This window comes from Engraulis encrasicolus, chromosome 17 (genome assembly GCF_034702125.1).
Source record: "Engraulis encrasicolus isolate BLACKSEA-1 chromosome 17, IST_EnEncr_1.0, whole genome shotgun sequence".
NCBI lineage: Eukaryota > Metazoa > Chordata > Actinopteri > Clupeiformes > Engraulidae > Engraulis > Engraulis encrasicolus.
Genome location: NC_085873.1, coordinates 25,667,307 through 25,685,229, shown reverse-complemented (window position 1 = coordinate 25,685,229; position 17,923 = coordinate 25,667,307). Strand labels below are relative to the sequence as shown.

The following is a 17,923-nucleotide window of genomic DNA, read 5'->3' as shown; positions in this document are numbered from 1 at the left end:
AATGGATGGTGGTGATTCTCAGCCCCTGGCATTCAAAGAACAAAGCTTATTCTTTGCTCGTTCAACACTGAAGGAACTCCCTTGTTATGCTTCTGATGAATGGAGAGAAAAAGCAAAAAATGTCTGCCTCAATAATTCATTCAGTTAATATTAATCTGTTTGTGATCAAATGTTGTTAATATTAATCATGGGCCCTGTTGTTTTGCAGTTACCAGAATGACAATGACCAAGTTGTAGTGAATCACTGGATACTCTGGAGCATAGCTGCAGTGTGTTGTACTACGGTTGTAAAGTCTTCTCAACCACTACAGCTGGTAGAAAGGTGTGCATTAGGACATGAAAGAGCATATTTGCAGTTAATATTCACCATCCACTAGATTTGTGTCTTTTTAAGGCCATTATATCTCCACAGGTACAAACAATTGTGCTCAGCATACTTAACCGCTTAACATGTAAGTCATGTCAGAGGTTCAAGATTCAAAAAGCTCTGTTTATGTTGCCATATTAGAAAATTGTCTTTTGATTGAAGGTGTGTGTGTGTGTGTTCGGTCCAGTCCAGTCCAGTAGTGGCAAATGATAGCCTGTGTTCCTGTGCTCTATGCGAGTCTATGGAAAAGGTACGGTAAGGTAAGGTTTGAAATGTCCTATGGAACATTCTGACTTCAAATGTATTGATAAAAAAAAAACAGCTATTTAGTATGTGTATAATATGGGTATCAAAATCTGCAAAGAAGTCATGAGCTGAATCCAATATTAATCAAAAATGGACTGAAATTGTGCATGCACACACTTAATCCCCTAAGTCAAATTTCATGTTAGTCAAACACTTTTTCAAATGTGCCGTATATGTGTACATATTCTCTGAATGAGACATTACACTTAGTTTAATTTAATTAATTCTTAATGACAAACCACATTTCAAATTTCATATGACTGTTAATGGTGTATGTATGTAAAACTGTAATAACAAACTTGAAAATCTTGTGGGCCAAATAAAATGGTCTCAGCATATTTGCCCCCAACCCTAGAATTTGATCTCCCTGCAGTGCTAGTACGAGAACCCCTTATATATGAACTTAAACATCATACCCTGGGGCATGGACATTGTGGAGAGGGTGATATCAGCATTTTGTCACTACAACAATAATAATGTTCGGTTTCCCATTTTGGATCACAAACACATAAGACAATGACACACGCTTATCACCAGTGTTTGGTTTTACTCAATATATACAACATATTACAAGAAAAAGCTGACAATTCGCTTTATACAAACAGGAATAGGAAAAAAATAGGAAAATGTACCCTGCTGCTAAAAAAAAAACATACAAAAAATGGCAAAATTTCAAGCCAGGAAGCTCAGCCGATTAAGAGCCAGATATTGTTCTGAATGCAAATTGCTGGAAGACCAATTTAAGGGAAAATTGATTTAACAATTGACAAAAACGATTTTAGTGGAAAATTACCAGGGGGCAGTGATAGCATACAGGTGAGACACAATCCTGACAAAGAAATGTGGATGAAATTTACATCAACTAGGCAAATGCACATTTAACCTTTAGCTTAACATATTTTCGGCTCAATTGTCTGAATTATTCCCTTTAGTGAAGTTACATTGACACCATGTACGTATGTCAGAGAAACAAACATCTTGACTTAAGACGGTGATGAGTATTACATATTGACTTGAATTGATATTGATTACAATCTAGCTTTCTAGTGAAGCACATTATGTACACACAATGGCAATAGACATCTTGACTTGACACATGAGGGCCCTGTCATAAAATGTGTTGACTGGTTTCTAACATTGGTCACATTTGATGCCCGGTATGAACAGGCACACATGACTTATGTCGAGTCATTGTAAGACACTTGTGGGTTCTGGAGATCATTTTTTTGTCCAAGGAGAGTACGGCTATGTACATTACTGCAGAAAAGTATCGGAAAAGACTTCCTAACACGTCTGTGAGGAAAACAGTCTGTAACTGTTGGGTTGGCATGTGACCCAGTAGAAATCCCAAGTGCCAACCTGTTCTATTTCAGTTGAAGCCACTTGGGTGTGTGTGTGTGTATGTGCGTGCACGCTGTGGAACTCTGACTGAAGTAGTAGCGGCGGTCTCACGTGTACAGCTCCTATGTCCTATGATCATGTGACTGACCTTGAGCCTGTCCCAGACTATGTAGCAAAAACACCACCACCTGTGGTTCTATGCAGCAAGAGAAAAGGTACACATTTTCAAAAAACGATTGAAGACAAAGCAGAGGAAGTGGTGCCATTTCAGTTCTAAAACTTTTCTGTTTTTTTGTTTCTGTGAACCGTTACCATGATAAGGCAGTGAGATACGCCTACTGTTTGAACTATTTGGAGATAGAAGACATTGTGAGGGCAGTATACATGCACTTAAACAGAGTCCAAGACAAGCAGTTTTCTAACAATCTTAACAAAAAGTGTTTTTTTCTTTACAATAAAACATCACATTGAAATTTTAGCTTGAAGAAACAAAAGTATAAGATTGTATTTGACACTCCACTGCAAGCGTATATGCCATGAACATGCACATCAAGCCTAACGGAAGCAAAAACAACTGAATGACAATTCTTAATGAATTAATTACACATGTTGAGGAGGTATCCCAATATTTGATCAATGTCTACGCTGATTCACATTGTGTCTGAGAGTGATATTTCAAACAGTGGCTGTTAAATGCACTAATGTGATATGGAGAAGAAAGATTTATTTTTTGATGGAACTGTTGGATCTACTTTGTGGCAAGCTGTGCAGTGGCACATTAAACAGGATCTTTGCGCTCATTACTATGTGTGCATGTCAAATTAGTTCCTCCTGTCTATCCCTGTTGCTCGTGCCCTTGTGATGCGAGGCTCAATGTCCTTGATGATAATAGAACTTTTATTCAATATCTTGCAAAAGCAAAATCAGAAATGTATTCTCATTTGCAATTAGAATATTGAATGGGGAAGAGCCTAGGCTGACGGTGCCGGGCCAACACAGAGGCAAGAGGCATAAAGCCACAATGAAAGACAGGAGAACGTAGTTTAACTTCAACACTGAAATCCTGCTCTATTACCCTGAGTCACGTGCACATCGTCATCTGAATCAGCTTTTCTCCATTAAAAAAAGGAAAGGAAAAATTGGTTCAACCCCCAATGCTGTACATACATGAAAAATAAAATGAAATCTAATCCATGTCTTCTACACATAAAAAGGAAGAACAAGAAAATAAAAATAATAAAGTAAAACAGTAAAAATAACCATTAAAAATCCATCTCTCTAAAACACCATGACAACCTTGCATTGATATGGCTCACATCGTCAGCACCTCGCTCGCTCACCCACAGTCGTGTTGTCCTCATCCTCTTCACCTTTTGACAGTACTAGCAAATCTACACCCCATGCATTCTACAGACTACTGTTCACTAAGGTGCTTTGTCCCACGTCTGCCCGAATCCATCCAGTGGACACACGCACGCACACACACACACATACTATGAATGACCTACAAATCTTCTGCCGATGCACTTGAAAAGAGAAGAGAAGAGGGCGGTCAGACATGATGTAAGATGGTTTCAACACCCATATTCACCACTCACCTTTCTTTAAATATCTTTTTTTTTGTGATACTGTGATCACTTTCGTTGCTGTGCAGGCCAAGACAATGTGGGTTATTATGCTAGCAGTTGGCAAAAACACAACAGTCAGCAGACTACGCCACACAAAGTGTACCTCCCCTCAATTCCAGAAAATGCACTATACATTCAAACTGGGAAGAGGTATAATACTTTCAAGGCTAAAGAATGGCGTGGGTTACAGTGCTGTTGAACCAGGTGGGTGGGTAGGTAGCTTGACCGGACCTCATGTTTGAAACAAAGTGTACGACACCCCATTTTTTAAGTGTACGATCTTGCAATGGTCGTCTAGTGTGGGAGACTTACAGGGCCCCGTATTTGACCTCGTAGCGCGTCACCACGCTTTTGAAGCGGCCATTTTCCTTGCGCAGTTCAGCCACCTCCTGTCTCAGTGCCGTGTTCTCACGCTCGAGGAATGCCGCCCGCACTGTGATCTGGTTCTCCTTGAGACGGCGCGCGTCACGCGAGCGTTTAGCCGCAACGTTGTTCTTCTTCCGCCTCTCCCAGTACTTATCGTCCTGAGGGTTGGAGTAGAGGAAAAAAATGAAGAACAGAGTGAAGGAAAATTAAGGACAAGTTAGGTACTGTATTGTGAGGTGGTTGGAAAACAAAACATGGACAAACTGAGCAAATGCACAAGTTTTAAATGTGGACGAAAACAATGAGGCAAGTATGGAATTGTCTCCAAAGCTCTTGCCTAGCGCTAGACCCACATTGAAATTCAATTGCTCCCAACTGGCATTAAGCAGCTCTAGAACTCACATCATTAATGTGACTGTTTAAGTTTTACTATATCTCTAAAGAAAATACGTTATCAACATTTTTTCTATGTTGCTACAAAACTCTCTCTGATTAGTCGCTCTGACATACATGGTTTGCTTGGGTATACAGATCTACCCACACCGATCTAACGTCTTTTCCACAACAGATGTATGACGTTCACAACGTTTTTACTATACTTCAGACATGTAAAAGTTTCATCTTTTACCTGACATGTTTCGATGGCAAAGCTTCCGTTTTCATCAGAGGGTCACATGGATGTTCATGTGTGAACGTCACATTAACTTTGATATGTCTGAAGTATAAGAAAAACTTTGGTTTCATTTCCACAAACTTCCCATAAAAACTTACTTTCTGCTCGTCGGGGACAAATACTTTCTTGGCCTTCTTGATCATGGGCTGTGGTTTGAGGTCCTCATCGCTGAATTTGTGCTTGCGGGGGTTGAAGAGCTCGCCACCTGGTACGCTGGAGAGCACCAGGTCTGTCGGGTCCGGTTCAAAGTTCACGTTCACCTCAATCTCCTCTGGGTTCTCAGGTTCAGGGGACAAACGGCCCTCATCTGCAGTTACAGTTACAGGCAGAAGTCGATTTGGTTAACTTGAGACAACAAAGTTGTGGTTTCTCCATGAATTCATAATATGAAGTGTACACTGGGTTTGGCACAGCACAACACAACACTGACTATGCAGAACACAGAGGACAGCATGTACTTTATCCTAGATTAACACACTGAACATACACTTCTGCCCGTATGGCTCAGTGTCAATTAGTTGAATGTTCATGTAGTGAAAGTAACGGATAAGAAATTAAATGACCAGTATCTGTATTTGTATTTGCCTAGTTAGAGTTACCACCATTGTCTGACCAAAAATCAGAAGGTGTCAGAAGTGTAGAATGTTGTAATGACTGACGTGTGTGCTACACAGGCAGATAGAACACCACGTTCAACGTTTTCATTATTACTGGGTTTTTTTTTTCACCTCCACCCTCATCTTTGGGGGGTTAAAAATCCCTCCAATTTGGCACAGGTGACAGCAACAATCCTTGCTAACTGACCTGTCTCGGCTGCGCCAGACACCACCTCCTCTTCACACTGATCCAGTTCCAGAATGGGTAGCAGCTGTACAGGGGCGGCGGAGGCGGTGGTCGATGGCGTCTCAGGTGTGGTGGCCACAGTAACCTCGGCCCCTTCTTTTCTGGGGCTCTTCTTGGCTTCCGCCCCCTCTGCGCCCGCGGCGATGCCATTCTCCATCAGGAATTCCTCCAGGTCCATGTACTCCAGGTGGAAGGTCTCCCCGTCGTAGGGGATGGTCTTGTCCCAGATGGCAGGGGTCAGGGCGGCCGAGGGTCCCATGGCGCCCACTGAGCCAATGCCATCCAGGCTGTCTCCGCTGCACAGTTTTTCCTTGTCATTTTCTGTAAGCAGAAACATTTGAAAAAAATGAAGCTTAAACAATAAAAAAATGCAACATGAGTAGGCCTACTACATAGCACATACTAGAATGTGAGACTACATTTACTAGAAGAGTGCCCTTGGAAATAATAAAAGAATGCAAAAAAAAACGTGCCATGATAATGTTTTAGCACACATCTGTCATGTTTACACTCTACAACCTCTCAGACTATTTTTTCACATGTTCACCTGGGGGCGTATTACAGAAAACTTCCTATCTTCAGTCGTCCTATCTTAACTTTTGACTTGAGATAAGATTTTTTCCAGTTTGGTATTACAGAAACAAATCCTAACTTCATTTAGGATTCTTATCTTATCTTTGGAAATCCTATCTTATCTTGAGTTAGGAATCCTAAAGTAGCGATCTAAACATCTACAATCTACTTCTTATGTCTGTTACCTGACAACAAATGCACCGCTACCAAGCAACAGTGCGACACGCAAGCTTGAACACACAAGTTTGACTGCTGCTGCATCTCGCGGTCTGCGTGATACTAAACCAGAGAGGAAGAGGACGTAAATATTTCGCTAAACTTTTTATGCTCATTGATGTGATATACTTTTAAATAACGCATTAGTGACGTTCCACGTCCACATGTGAGGACGAAATGAGGAGGGCTCCGGGAGTTTACTCACTCTCGCTGCCTGTAAACCATGTTCAATTGACCAAATGCATTGTGTTAGTTTCAGTCCCAATAAAGTGCATCTTGACCCCATTTTGCATATTTTCATCCCAATGCTTCGTTTCCCAAGCGAATGCACGCACAACAGTTAAGAAACGTAATTTCATTAAATTTCTTTGTATGACCAGCGCATATAAATGACAATACAGCGGTGGGGGATGGAGACTCCCAACTGAGATCGCTCCCGGACGTGCGGTCCCAGGTGTTTCTATCACTCCCGGACGTGTAGTCCCACCCGATTATATTTCACGTATTATCATATACTGCCACATACAAGCAATTTAGGGTTAGGGTTAGGTTTAGGTTTAGGGTTAAGGTTAGGGTTAAGGGTTAGAAACAAAAAACTAATATCAACAACATAACTAGCTCCGCATATGGCGGTGGTACCGATAGTCTGGCTAGTGGGAGCGAGATGAAAGGGGAGCGTCATGGGTTGGGAGCGTCAATCAGGGAATCCAATACAGCCGACTTGGCTTGTGGTCGGCTGTCAATTAGGCTAGGGAAGTTGATATCGGACTTCGTATCGAAGTCGGGTATATTTATCATCAACTCTTCACTTCATACCGTACATCGTTTGGGTCAGTCAATATAGCCTAATTTAATTAACATTTCATCCGTTCACAACTATGTTGTTTTCCCGGATGAAATAGACTTCACTGTAGCTCTGGCTGAAACAGCGAGCTGAGCGTGGGTAAATACTAGTTATTAACACCAGCTACACTTTGGCTAACAAATCAATGGATGACTGGAATTAGGACAGCTGGGTGGCTGTCCTAAAGTTAGGACAAATTATTTAGGATTTTTCGGAGTTAGGATGCTTCTGTAATACCCCTTTCTTAACTTGAGATAGGAAACATCTTTAAACATTTCATCCTCCAAACGTTATTTAATTCTCAAATTGTACCTTATATCTATTTTTCAATTATTCACTAACTTTTTCTTCATTTACTAAAGTTTTGCTTGAAAAGCCCATGTAATATGCCCATCAACATTAATTCTAGGTGACTCCAGTCCCTTCGAAAAACTGCGACATCTCTGGACGAAGAGGAATTGGCACACGTGACATTATACAACTCCCAAAACTTGCAATCACAGAAACAAACAGGAAAGTGGACAAGATGCGACGATTTGGACCATCACTCGTTGTATATCAATATAGGCAGTACTGAATCGCATTAAGTTATCCTTACACAGCGAGATAATAACAGGCAATGGCGTCTATACAGCTCCATAGGCTAGAACTACGTGTACCATTGGCCAACAGTACAATATAGCATCCACCTCAACTGCGCGCCTTTGCCGACATTGATATTTAACTTAAGGACATATTTAGCTCCCAGTCCCCTATATTATGACCGCCATAAATGTAAATGCGCGTTAACTACACCGCGAAATGCATTTTACGCACAGGACCATGTTTGCGGCTGTGTTCGTAACAACAAGAGGCCGCAAACATGACGCTCGGCAGCCTACCGTCTTCTCCATCGAACAGAGCCGGGGGTGGTATTGCCAGTATTTTCCTTAATGCCAACGGAAAGGTCGAGCTGGTTTCAGACTCCAGTGTGATCGTTATGGGTTCTACATCCATTGCGTGTCCTTGAATGTGCCGTATTACAAGTTTAAACGACTGTCGACTATTTAGCTCTCGTACGACTCAGTAAACGAAGGTAGCCTACTTCAACACTGGTGCTTCTCCCAACCCCCACGACCCAATTCTCCGCTCCTAAACAAATTACATATTCATGGTAAACCGCGCCTAGTTTGCGAATACATTAACAAATACGGGCTCTGGATAGGTTGCCTGCCACCTTCACTCTAAATATTTAAGTATGTATGTCACAGAACTGCCCTTATATGGCCAGCCTTAAATGGGAACGTTTCCTTGCCATTCACAAGCTTATGTTTATTACAATGTCATTTCATCACCATTACGCACAGATGAACAACAGTGGCGGACAGGACCCAAAATCCAATTAGGCTACACTTAATGCAACGTCGGTAGCGTAGTGGATGGTTAAAACTATAGGCTACTTTAATGTGTCTGTGCGCACTACAATTGAATCATTCATATCTTTTTAGGGGCGTCCTCCAAAGAAGTTAGCCCAAAAAGCACACCAAGCGGATCCCAAGTCACACCACAAAACACGTGAGGACACATTTATGTAAACATTCCGCTGTGCCCCTATAGGTCTAGCTCTACGTGGGGGCGTGGTAGCCGGCTAGTCAGGTCTGTGAATAACGAACAAGAGGCGTTGCGAAGATGTGGTCCGTAAATGCCTTTCTCACGGACCATCTTCATAATCAAAGACACCACGGCCAGCCTTAGCAAACTTATCTTGAAACAATCCCCTTGAAACGCATACGGAGCTGCTTTCCCAGTCAAATGAAGCATAATGGTGCAATGTCCCCAAATAGATTAGACTCTGTTTAACAGTGTCAATTCAGAATTTCACATTAGGACTACAGCTTACGTTGATGCAAACAAGTCAGTGTTTATTTACAACCAATGCGTTTGTTCAATGCGGATGGTGTTGGAGCACAAAAGCTAAAACAAGATGTGCATTGGGGATTACGAGCCTGTCTCCAAATCTATAGTCACCTAACTGGCACAGCGCACAATTCTGTGAGGGGCAAACTACACGCCGCACGTGTTTTAAACGTGTGAACAGAGCATGACTTGGCAGGGAAAAAACGTGTGGCTGCCCTCCGGACGCTCCAGTTAAAAAATGAACAATGTCGTACTCTAGTGGTAGTGCATGGTTTATGCTGCGAAACATACATGTCTGTGCGTGATGATGCAGACAGTCCGCATGCCATATGTTGTCGACATGATTAAGCCGCACATTGATTACAGCTCAAGGTCTGAGATGGGCAAATGTCAAAACCAGCAGGGATGCATCCAGAGCTCAGCGCGTGACCGTTGTTTTGGACATCAAGAGGTTAGAAAATTAGGAATCCTTGATTAATCAGTAGGAGTCGTAACCCAGGTAGCAAAAACCGTTAAGAACAGTCGGCCCTATCTTGGCAGAATGTCGGCACTGTCGGCTGAGAGTCGGCTCGGCTGGAACACTGGTTACCGTGACTCAGCCAACACTTCATAGAACACTGAAAATAACTGTCACTTCATGCAGTAACTGAACCAACACTCTGCCGCCACTGAAAATAACTGTCAGTCTCATGCAGTAACTGAGCCAACACTGAGCCGACACTGTCGGCATACGGTAATAGGACCATTATTGGGCCGCGGACAAAGCCAAAATCGGGCCGACTGTTATCACTCGCGAAAAAAGGATCGGGCCAACAATGGGCCAGATAAACTTTGCTAGGCCTACCTGGGAAGTTTGTGACCACTCACCATTTTACCCAAATGTGGACAGCCTTAAACTTTCCTTGATCCAGGCAACAGTTAAGCAAACACACATTGGATGTGATTACATAGGCCTACTGACCAACTGGAATTTCAGGTGATATGACTGTGATCAAAAGGCCTGACTAGTGTTAACGCAGATCATCAGGCATGGTCCATTGTGTTTGATGTTGACAGTCTGGAGGAGATCTTATTACGCAATATGTAGGCCATGCAGCCACTTAAGACAGATTACGGGCAAGCCAAACGTCTCCAAAGGGTAGCCTACTTTGCTGCGCCAGTGTCTTATATTTTTGCAAACGGTCTATTTCCATAATAACTCCATTATATGAAATGTTCTATCCCATTATGATTAGTTTCACCCACTTACGCACGTTCACTTGCTCTTGACTGGTTCTACCAAAAGAAATCAAGCAATTGGCAGTAACAGCCACAGGTGGTTTAGTAGTTATCCAAGATCTGTCCTTCCAGATTGATTAATTAATACGGCGTTATAGGCCTACGGAAAATTGACCGCATCTGTTTTTTTCCGAGGGGAAAAAATGAGTGAAATCGCCACATGTAATTTATTCGGACTTTGGGAGATCTCCACAGACCTGTCATTTTATTTTCTAATGCCGACACTTCATTTTAAATACACAACGGCAACAATGCAGCAGACATATGCAATGCAATCTGCAGCTATGCCACATTTACGCACGAGAAGGCAGTCAATTAATCGATAGCAATGATCATGTAACCTTGCGCTTACCGTCGTCAAAGTTGGGAAGTGAGAATGGGTGCTCAAGCAGCGCTTTGAAAATCTCCGGAATTTCTGTAGACATTGCGAACAACTAGGCGAACAACCACGAAGATTCGAAGGAGTTTCGGCAAGTTGGCTACCTGTTTGCCGTCACCACAAAACTTCAACCTTTACTAGATCAGCCAAATTGTAAAATCTGGACTTTCACCAAGTGCGTAGGTTACTCAACAAATCCCGCCCAACTCTGGTGCGTTAATTTGGGAGTAGATGTTGTTTGGCCTATCGGTAGCCAAAGTGGCAGTGGAGCCCCTCCTTATGCGGATTTGGGGATTCTCATTGGTTTCGGGCACTGTCATTTGGAGGACGCCACGAGCATTACCATCTAATCAACTAATCAGAGCCATACAGAGGGTAGAGTTACGCAATTGGAGGACCAGGAATTAAATGGCAGCTCCGCCTTTCAGCGAGATAAGGGTGTTCCTAAAGCGGCTGTCTTTCCATAGACTCAACATAGAACCACCACATTAACAGCCAAAAATAAGGACTAACGAACTATACTGCGGGGTAATCACCACAAATATGTAAACCAACAACTGTCTCGGTGGTGATAATCACAAAAGTTTACCATCTGTGATGTTTATCTGAAGTTATTACTATGAACAGCAAGTCTTGTCATATTCCCTGCATTGCATTTGCTATGTGCTACGCCCACTGCTAGGAACTAACATTCGCAACGCTGAGCAGTACTGAGAAGCTAAAACAGCTAATTTTGCTAAAGAGGAAGTCGGCCTAAGCACACGGCGGAGATTGCCCGACTCTACCCTCTGTATGGCTCTGAACTAATCGAATGTGCGTCTTGCCTGACCCTCGTGCTCTTTTTTTGTACAGCACATACAGTACATAGTTCTACCCACAAATAAACAAACACATCAACTTTTATTAGCGGATTGTGTCTTGCCTGCTAGTTCTACCCACAAATAAACAAACACATCAACTGTTACTAGCGGATTGTGTCTTGCCTGCTAAATGTCAAGAGGCAATACATTACAAGTCTCTGTGCCAGTGCTCGAGAATGACTTGTGGCAGTGGCACCCTCCTTTTCTTTAGTGCCATAGTGAATGACGATGTAAAGAAAACGCACACATTACATTACATTAAAGGGGCAGCCGTGGTGGTTAGGGAGGTGGACTTCAAAATAAGAGAATTGGACGTTTGAATCCCACCTCTCCCTACACCTCTACCCATGGTTGAGGTGCCCTTGTATGAATGTAACCAATACCCTGTATATAAATAAGTCGCTTTGGATAAAAGAAAGCATTAGCTAATGTAATGTAACCATAGGTCACATTGATCATTAGCACAATCGATCACATAATTTACTTTTTGTTGGCGCAATGCGTCTTCGATTGTATAGTCTTGACATGGCCATACTTTTCTTAGATCATAAACATAGGTGTGGGTAGTCTACAGCCTCTGTCAATAAACTTTGGATTGTCTTTTTGTGGTATTGACAAAGGTTTTATATGGCCTTTATGAGTTCTATGTTGTTAGGCTGAGGTCTTGCTGCGTTGTCTCCTAGGCATAGCTTTCAAAACGGTTTTCCTTCTATGTACTTGGGGTAGAGAACAAGGTAAGCAGAAAACGAAAAAAAAAAATATGCACACCAATTTTTGTTTTTCTAAAACAATCTCTTTATTGTTAAACACTTCCATGAGATTTGGTCCATTGTGATCATACTTCTCTTCCAACCAGGGAAAAAAGGAGAAATGAAAAACAAACAAATGTAAAAATACAGTACAAAAAGAGGCATTGTTTTTCACCTTTTTGAAAACCCTGATTCGTTTCAGCCATCTCGCCACTGGAGAAAACAAAAAAGTCATAATAGTAGGTGTTTCCCAGCTGTTCTGAAAATGGTTGAAACGTAAGCTATCAAGGGGAACCTGTTTTTATATTTCATTTCTTAAATCATACACAACACCCGGTTGGAGAACTTACATGATGTAGATGGGGAGTGAGTTGATTTAGCCAATATGTGTTGTGTTGCAGGTACATGGGCTGTACGTCGGAGTGGAGTGGGCTGTTTAACAAAAGAATAAAAAAAACTCCTTTCTTAAAGCTGGAAGTTCTGAACACATGGGGAGATCTAACCATGTGTGGTTTTACCCTCTTAAAAGAACCCCCAGCAGTATTCCAGTTCCTCATTCAGAATTCAGATGAATTCTGAAAATCAACTGGGCAGGGACAGGGTTGTGGGGAGTGACAACACTTTCAAGCGTCTTTCTCTCTCTCTCTCTCTCTCTGGTTCCTTCTCCTCTCTTTCTCTCTCATCTGACGTTCAGACATACCAGTTGTCTGCTATGACTGTTTGCAAACATGTGGGCAGCCGGACCTGGGGAACATTCCCAAAAGCAGGTTTAGTCAGTTACCTGGGCAGTTTTTCTCTTCTTGTAAAAATGTACAGGAGCCATGTTGCTTTGTTTTGTTTGAAAGATATACCTCGAGGTCTTGTCCATTACGAGCTTTACAGCTCATATAATCCAGTTAAAGGAAAATTCCTGCCAAAGTCAACATGCAGTCGTATTGCTCATGCCTTCCTTCACTTGTCAACCATGAACCATTTAGAATGGATAGGATCTCGGAAAGGTAAAAGCAATGCCGTGTCTCCAGGTACTGAGAAATCAAGGGTAGCATGAGCAATACAACTAACTGCACGTTGAAGTTTGCAGGAATTTTCCTTGAAGTTAGCCTGGGTCAGTCACTAAACCGCCTCTTTGGAGTATGACCTTGGGTCTCTCACCCGGTACATGGGAGCAACAAGTTCCAATTTGTGGAACACTAACTGAGCGAGACCACACGGCCTTGGTAACTCAGCTCCCTCTCCTTCTCCTTCTCAGTTCATGGTGGTCAATAACATGAGGACAGAGATTGTAAGGGGGTGGGGCTACGAGAGAGTTTGGGTACATTATCATCAACCACACCCGGCAAACAATCAGAGAGAAATTTAAAAAAAAGAAAGAAATCACTAAGAAAACATCCATCACCTGTTACCTATTTTGTCCTTATATGAGTTTCTAAGTGTATATATATATATCATTATATCATATATTGGAAGAGTACGGTTATATGTTAGGGGCATTTTATAATTGTATATGTATATATATATCGTTTAAGGCGCTATGCAGACAAACATAAATATCAATGTATGCTTTCGTGTGGCGTCACGGGGGCCGGATTTGTCAACCATTTGCCGACAGGATGACGGCACGTTACATCATCACAGGGGCCTCTGGAGCAGGAGAGGTCACTAGAACACATCAGACTTTACCCAGACTAAAAGGACACCCTCTTGATAACACGTATATATTCACACTTCATATTCTCTTACTAAATGTCTGCTTAAAGCAGAGTACTGTGCAACGGTAGTAGAGTTGGGTGGGGGTGTTGCACAAACCTGCACTAGCAAAGCCGCCAATATTCCAATCCAATCCTTTCCAGGCACCCTCCCTTTCCCTGCTCGATCAGTTGCCTCGTCGAGACGGCCCCACTCAGCATACATGGACATCTATTTACCGTTAAGTATAATATTCATACATGGATACATAATATTTATAATATATATAACGAGAGAGTTATACATCGCAATTAACGTATACGTATATCAATGGCATATAAGAGGATAGAAATAGTCAATAATAGAGCAATCATTATCATAGTCATCATCATCATAATAATAGTAGGTTTGTAATACATCCCTCAGTGAAGCATACACCTGGGCCATTCCGTGATCAGCCAGACTCTGACGCGGGGCTGTCGTGAAGTGAACGGCCGACTAACTAACAGTTGCCATTTGAAGCTACTAAAGGGCCGGCCTCCTTGCTAGCTCGCTAGCTAGCTCGCTACACAAACTCCACAGAATTACAATCTCCTCATTATCTCCCTAGTTTTACAAATGCCACACAATCACAGCCTCCCTGCGAGCTTGCTAGCTAGCTAGCTAACGACACAAACTCTACGCAATTACACTGCATTGCGACAAGACCTGGCAGAAGACTTGTGCCATTCTTTTCTTGGATGTTAAATCGCAATGATAGCTCGTGCCATTTCGTGCAACACATTTTGTTATTATTATAGTTGCACTGAGCATGAAACAAATAATCCATCTTAGTTTTCAGGCTGTCGGAATGGCCCTCACAGAAGCAATAAAAATAACAAAAAAAGGTCACTAGTCATCTAATCAGCAATACATGTCATATAGCATAGCTCAATAACAAGAGTGTTCTATGTAATCAATACAAGGTCAGGTTATATTTAATTAAGCTTAACGGCTAAGTTATCAATAATCATTAGTAGTATAGCGATAGTTGTAAATATGTATATGTATGTGTGTGTGTGAATATAGACATAACCTCCAACATGCCTCTCCAGTTGTCGATAAGGACAAAGCTTGCTCTAACTCCAGAGGCATGCCCAGAGTATTCATATTTTGGAAAAAAAAAATGTAAAATAAACGGGTATAAGTTTAGATAGGCACATCGAATGGTGCGTTATAATTGCTGCACTACGTTTTTTGTCTCCTGAAAAATTAAATTTCCCGCCTAATTTATTCAGCGTTCAGGGCTCACCAGTGTTCATATGGGTGTTTAAAGAAACACTGGAGGGGTGTGGGCCACAAGTACCCATTTTTTCGTTTTTGTTTTCTTTTTGAAATTTGGGCGAGGCCTTATAGCCGAACTGGTGGACGAACCCAAATGTTTACAGACACATTGGGATGGCAACGAAATCCGAGTTCTCTTTTGGTTTTGTAAGCAGCCGATACAGGAATACAGGTCAGGGGGCAGACCACTCGGAAAAGTAACGAGCCAAACAGACAAACAAAAACAAACAAACAAACAAATAAAAGAAAAAACAACAACATGGCTGCCACATAACTTCAATTTCAAAGAGCTGCCCATGCCTGTGTCTGAGGTTTAGGGCGTGTGGTGGGGGTGGGAAAGCTGCAGACCCAGGCAGGAGCTGCTGACACAAGGACACCCGAAGGCCCTTCCAGAGTGCCGAATTATCCGCATGCCTGGCCACCGGGCCCGCTAGGTACACAACAGGCCTGTGCAGCATCAAGGTGGGGGGGGGGGGGGGTTGGACAGGGTATTATAGGATACGATGACTGGAGGGTTGGGCGATAAGCTAGCAGCACGATGGCATCCAGCCAGCCTGGATCACTGCAATGGTGAAGGGTCGGAAGGTGGGAGTTACGTTAAGGTTTAGGACTATAGGGATGAAGCGTTTTAGGAGGAGGGGGTGGGGGGTTGGGGTTAAAACATGAAAAATATTCAAATTTTTCCCCTCATAGATTTTCACCTTGGTTTTGCCAAATATCATCAATACATTCCGCAAAAAATCCCAACATGTCTTGAGGTTTTGTTTCGTTTTGTTTTGTTTGCTCAAAATAAAAACAACAAGGCCCTAATAATTACGGCCTCTGCTGGCTGATACATTCATACTCTTCCGCCAATATGGCAGACAAAACAGAGCAGTATTTATATTCAAAAAAATAAAGGAATAAAACAAAACAACGATAATTTCTGGCATTAATTTCCTCTTCGAAAAAAGAGAGGCGTTTCCGATGATCAGATTGTCCCCACATAATACATCACGCCAGGCGTACAAGCCAAGCTTTTTTTATAATCATTGATCTCTTTGCAGTGCTGCCTAACAAGTGTTTTGAAAAGACCGAAATGGGAAGGGGTTTGGTGAGGATGTCAGAAGAAACTGTGTGTGTGTGTGTGTTTGTGTGTGTGTTTGTACATTCTGATGTTGCAGGTTTTTTTGCGCATTTAGGTCCTATATATGGTTATGTTGCCATTGCCATACATTAGGGATCCATGATTTTTTCCCCTTCCCAAATATGCGGTTGTATTGAAAGGGGGAGAGAGGGGGCTTACAAACTGCTGTTGGGTTGGGCTAGAGTTGTTTCAGGAGGGGGGGGTTGCAGGGGTGGTGTCAGTGGTGGGTGTAGGCTGGTTCTACTGCTACTGCAGGAAACCTCATCCCTCTTTTCTTGCTCCCGATTGGCCAATACCTCATCTTTTCTTGCTCTCCATTGGCCTGGGTCACAGGTCTCCGCCCCCCGACAACCTACGCCCCGCCTGCAGAGAGGACACAGAGATGGAGAAAAACACACACACACATTATTAAATACAGTTATAAAGTCATCAAATAATTCACAACAATCAAGAAACCGAGTGCAATGCTTGAAAACTATAAGGACGCGAGATGAGAGCCAAAAACAGTAAGAGAAAAGGTGTTCTTGGATCGGTGTGTAACATTTTTAGGTGTTTGTTATCCAAACGTGGCTGGAAAAGTTGGCCCAAGCTGTAGACACAGTGGAAGACTGTTCCAACTGGCAGTATTGGGAATGCTCAAAAAACATTGGCCAAACAACTTTGCAGAGTTTTTTTTTCCACACATTTGTTGGCTTCAAATACAAAACTGACTTGCATAAGACTTTGAATGTGCCTCGGTTTTCCTTAAGACCACAGTTCCTAAACTTTCCTTCTTTGAACAACAGAAGTAGACGCCTACACAGAGGACCTTTAACAATACCCAAGATTCGTGACTCCAAGACTCGTGACTCCAAGACTCCAAGACCAAAACCGGGACTGCATGGTATGGCTGGCCATGTAATCTTGGTGTGTTATGTGATGTAGTTCATGTATGGGCTTAAGGATTAGGAGACCCAATTTGTTGAATGGAGCCTTTGTTTTCTATTTTTCAATGGTGGTTAAACATAAAGCCGTTGGATATCTGATTGCACTGTTCCGGAACGCCTTAACAGCTGGACTCAATGGCTGTCTTTGAAGGTATCAAAATCAAATCTCACGCACATCCAAAAAGGACTTGTTTCGGGTGCAGGTTTAAAAACATTAAGTTCATAAGTAATATTTTTATTTCATTACTGTCTTTGAAGGTGACCTTAAGAAATTAGACTGCTTTTGTCCACTACTTTCTCACCCCCGTCATCTGTGCTTCAGTTAACAGTGAAAAAACATTGGCACATCTTGCCTAGCGACTTTCAGATTGGCCACTGGGCATGTCACGGTATGAAAAATTTACCTCACTGTTATTGTGGCCAAATTGATCACGATTTTCAGTAATATCGCAGGCATTTTTTTTGTGATCAATTTTTTATTGACATCAATCAAAATATTCAACACTTACATGCATAGGTTTGTGTTTTTTGTTTACAAAATCT

General features: G+C 42.2%; 2 protein-coding genes across 4 annotated transcripts in view; both read right to left on the bottom strand.

The window, feature by feature from the left end:
* Positions 1–1,200: 1,200 nt before the first annotated feature.
* Positions 1,201–10,926, bottom strand: tefa (TEF transcription factor, PAR bZIP family member a). 3 transcript variants are annotated; one of them, XM_063222065.1, is made up of 5 exons: positions 10,684–10,926; positions 5,486–5,845; positions 4,780–4,988; positions 3,955–4,166; positions 1,201–3,540 (listed from the first exon to the last, which is right to left on the bottom strand). In XM_063222065.1, the coding sequence occupies exons 1-5, from the start codon at positions 10,754–10,756 to the stop codon at positions 3,519–3,521; spliced, it is 876 nt and encodes a 291-aa protein (XP_063078135.1). In that variant the 5' UTR covers positions 10,757–10,926; the 3' UTR covers positions 1,201–3,518. The 3 variants fall into 3 exon arrangements, with proteins under 3 accessions (XP_063078135.1, XP_063078134.1, XP_063078133.1); XM_063222064.1 differs by lacking the exon at positions 10,684–10,926 and adding an exon at positions 8,039–8,304 and having other exon boundaries at positions 1,201–3,529; XM_063222063.1 differs by lacking the exon at positions 10,684–10,926 and adding an exon at positions 8,039–8,299.
* Positions 10,927–15,795: 4,869 nt separating this feature from the next.
* zc3h7bb (zinc finger CCCH-type containing 7Bb) overlaps positions 15,796–17,923 on the bottom strand; it is a 33,571-nt gene continuing 31,443 nt past the window's right edge. The window contains exon 22 of the mRNA XM_063222060.1: positions 15,796–16,817. Coding sequence (XP_063078130.1) covers positions 16,782–16,817 — 36 coding nt within the window. The 3' untranslated portion in view covers positions 15,796–16,781. The remainder of the gene's footprint in view (positions 16,818–17,923) is intronic.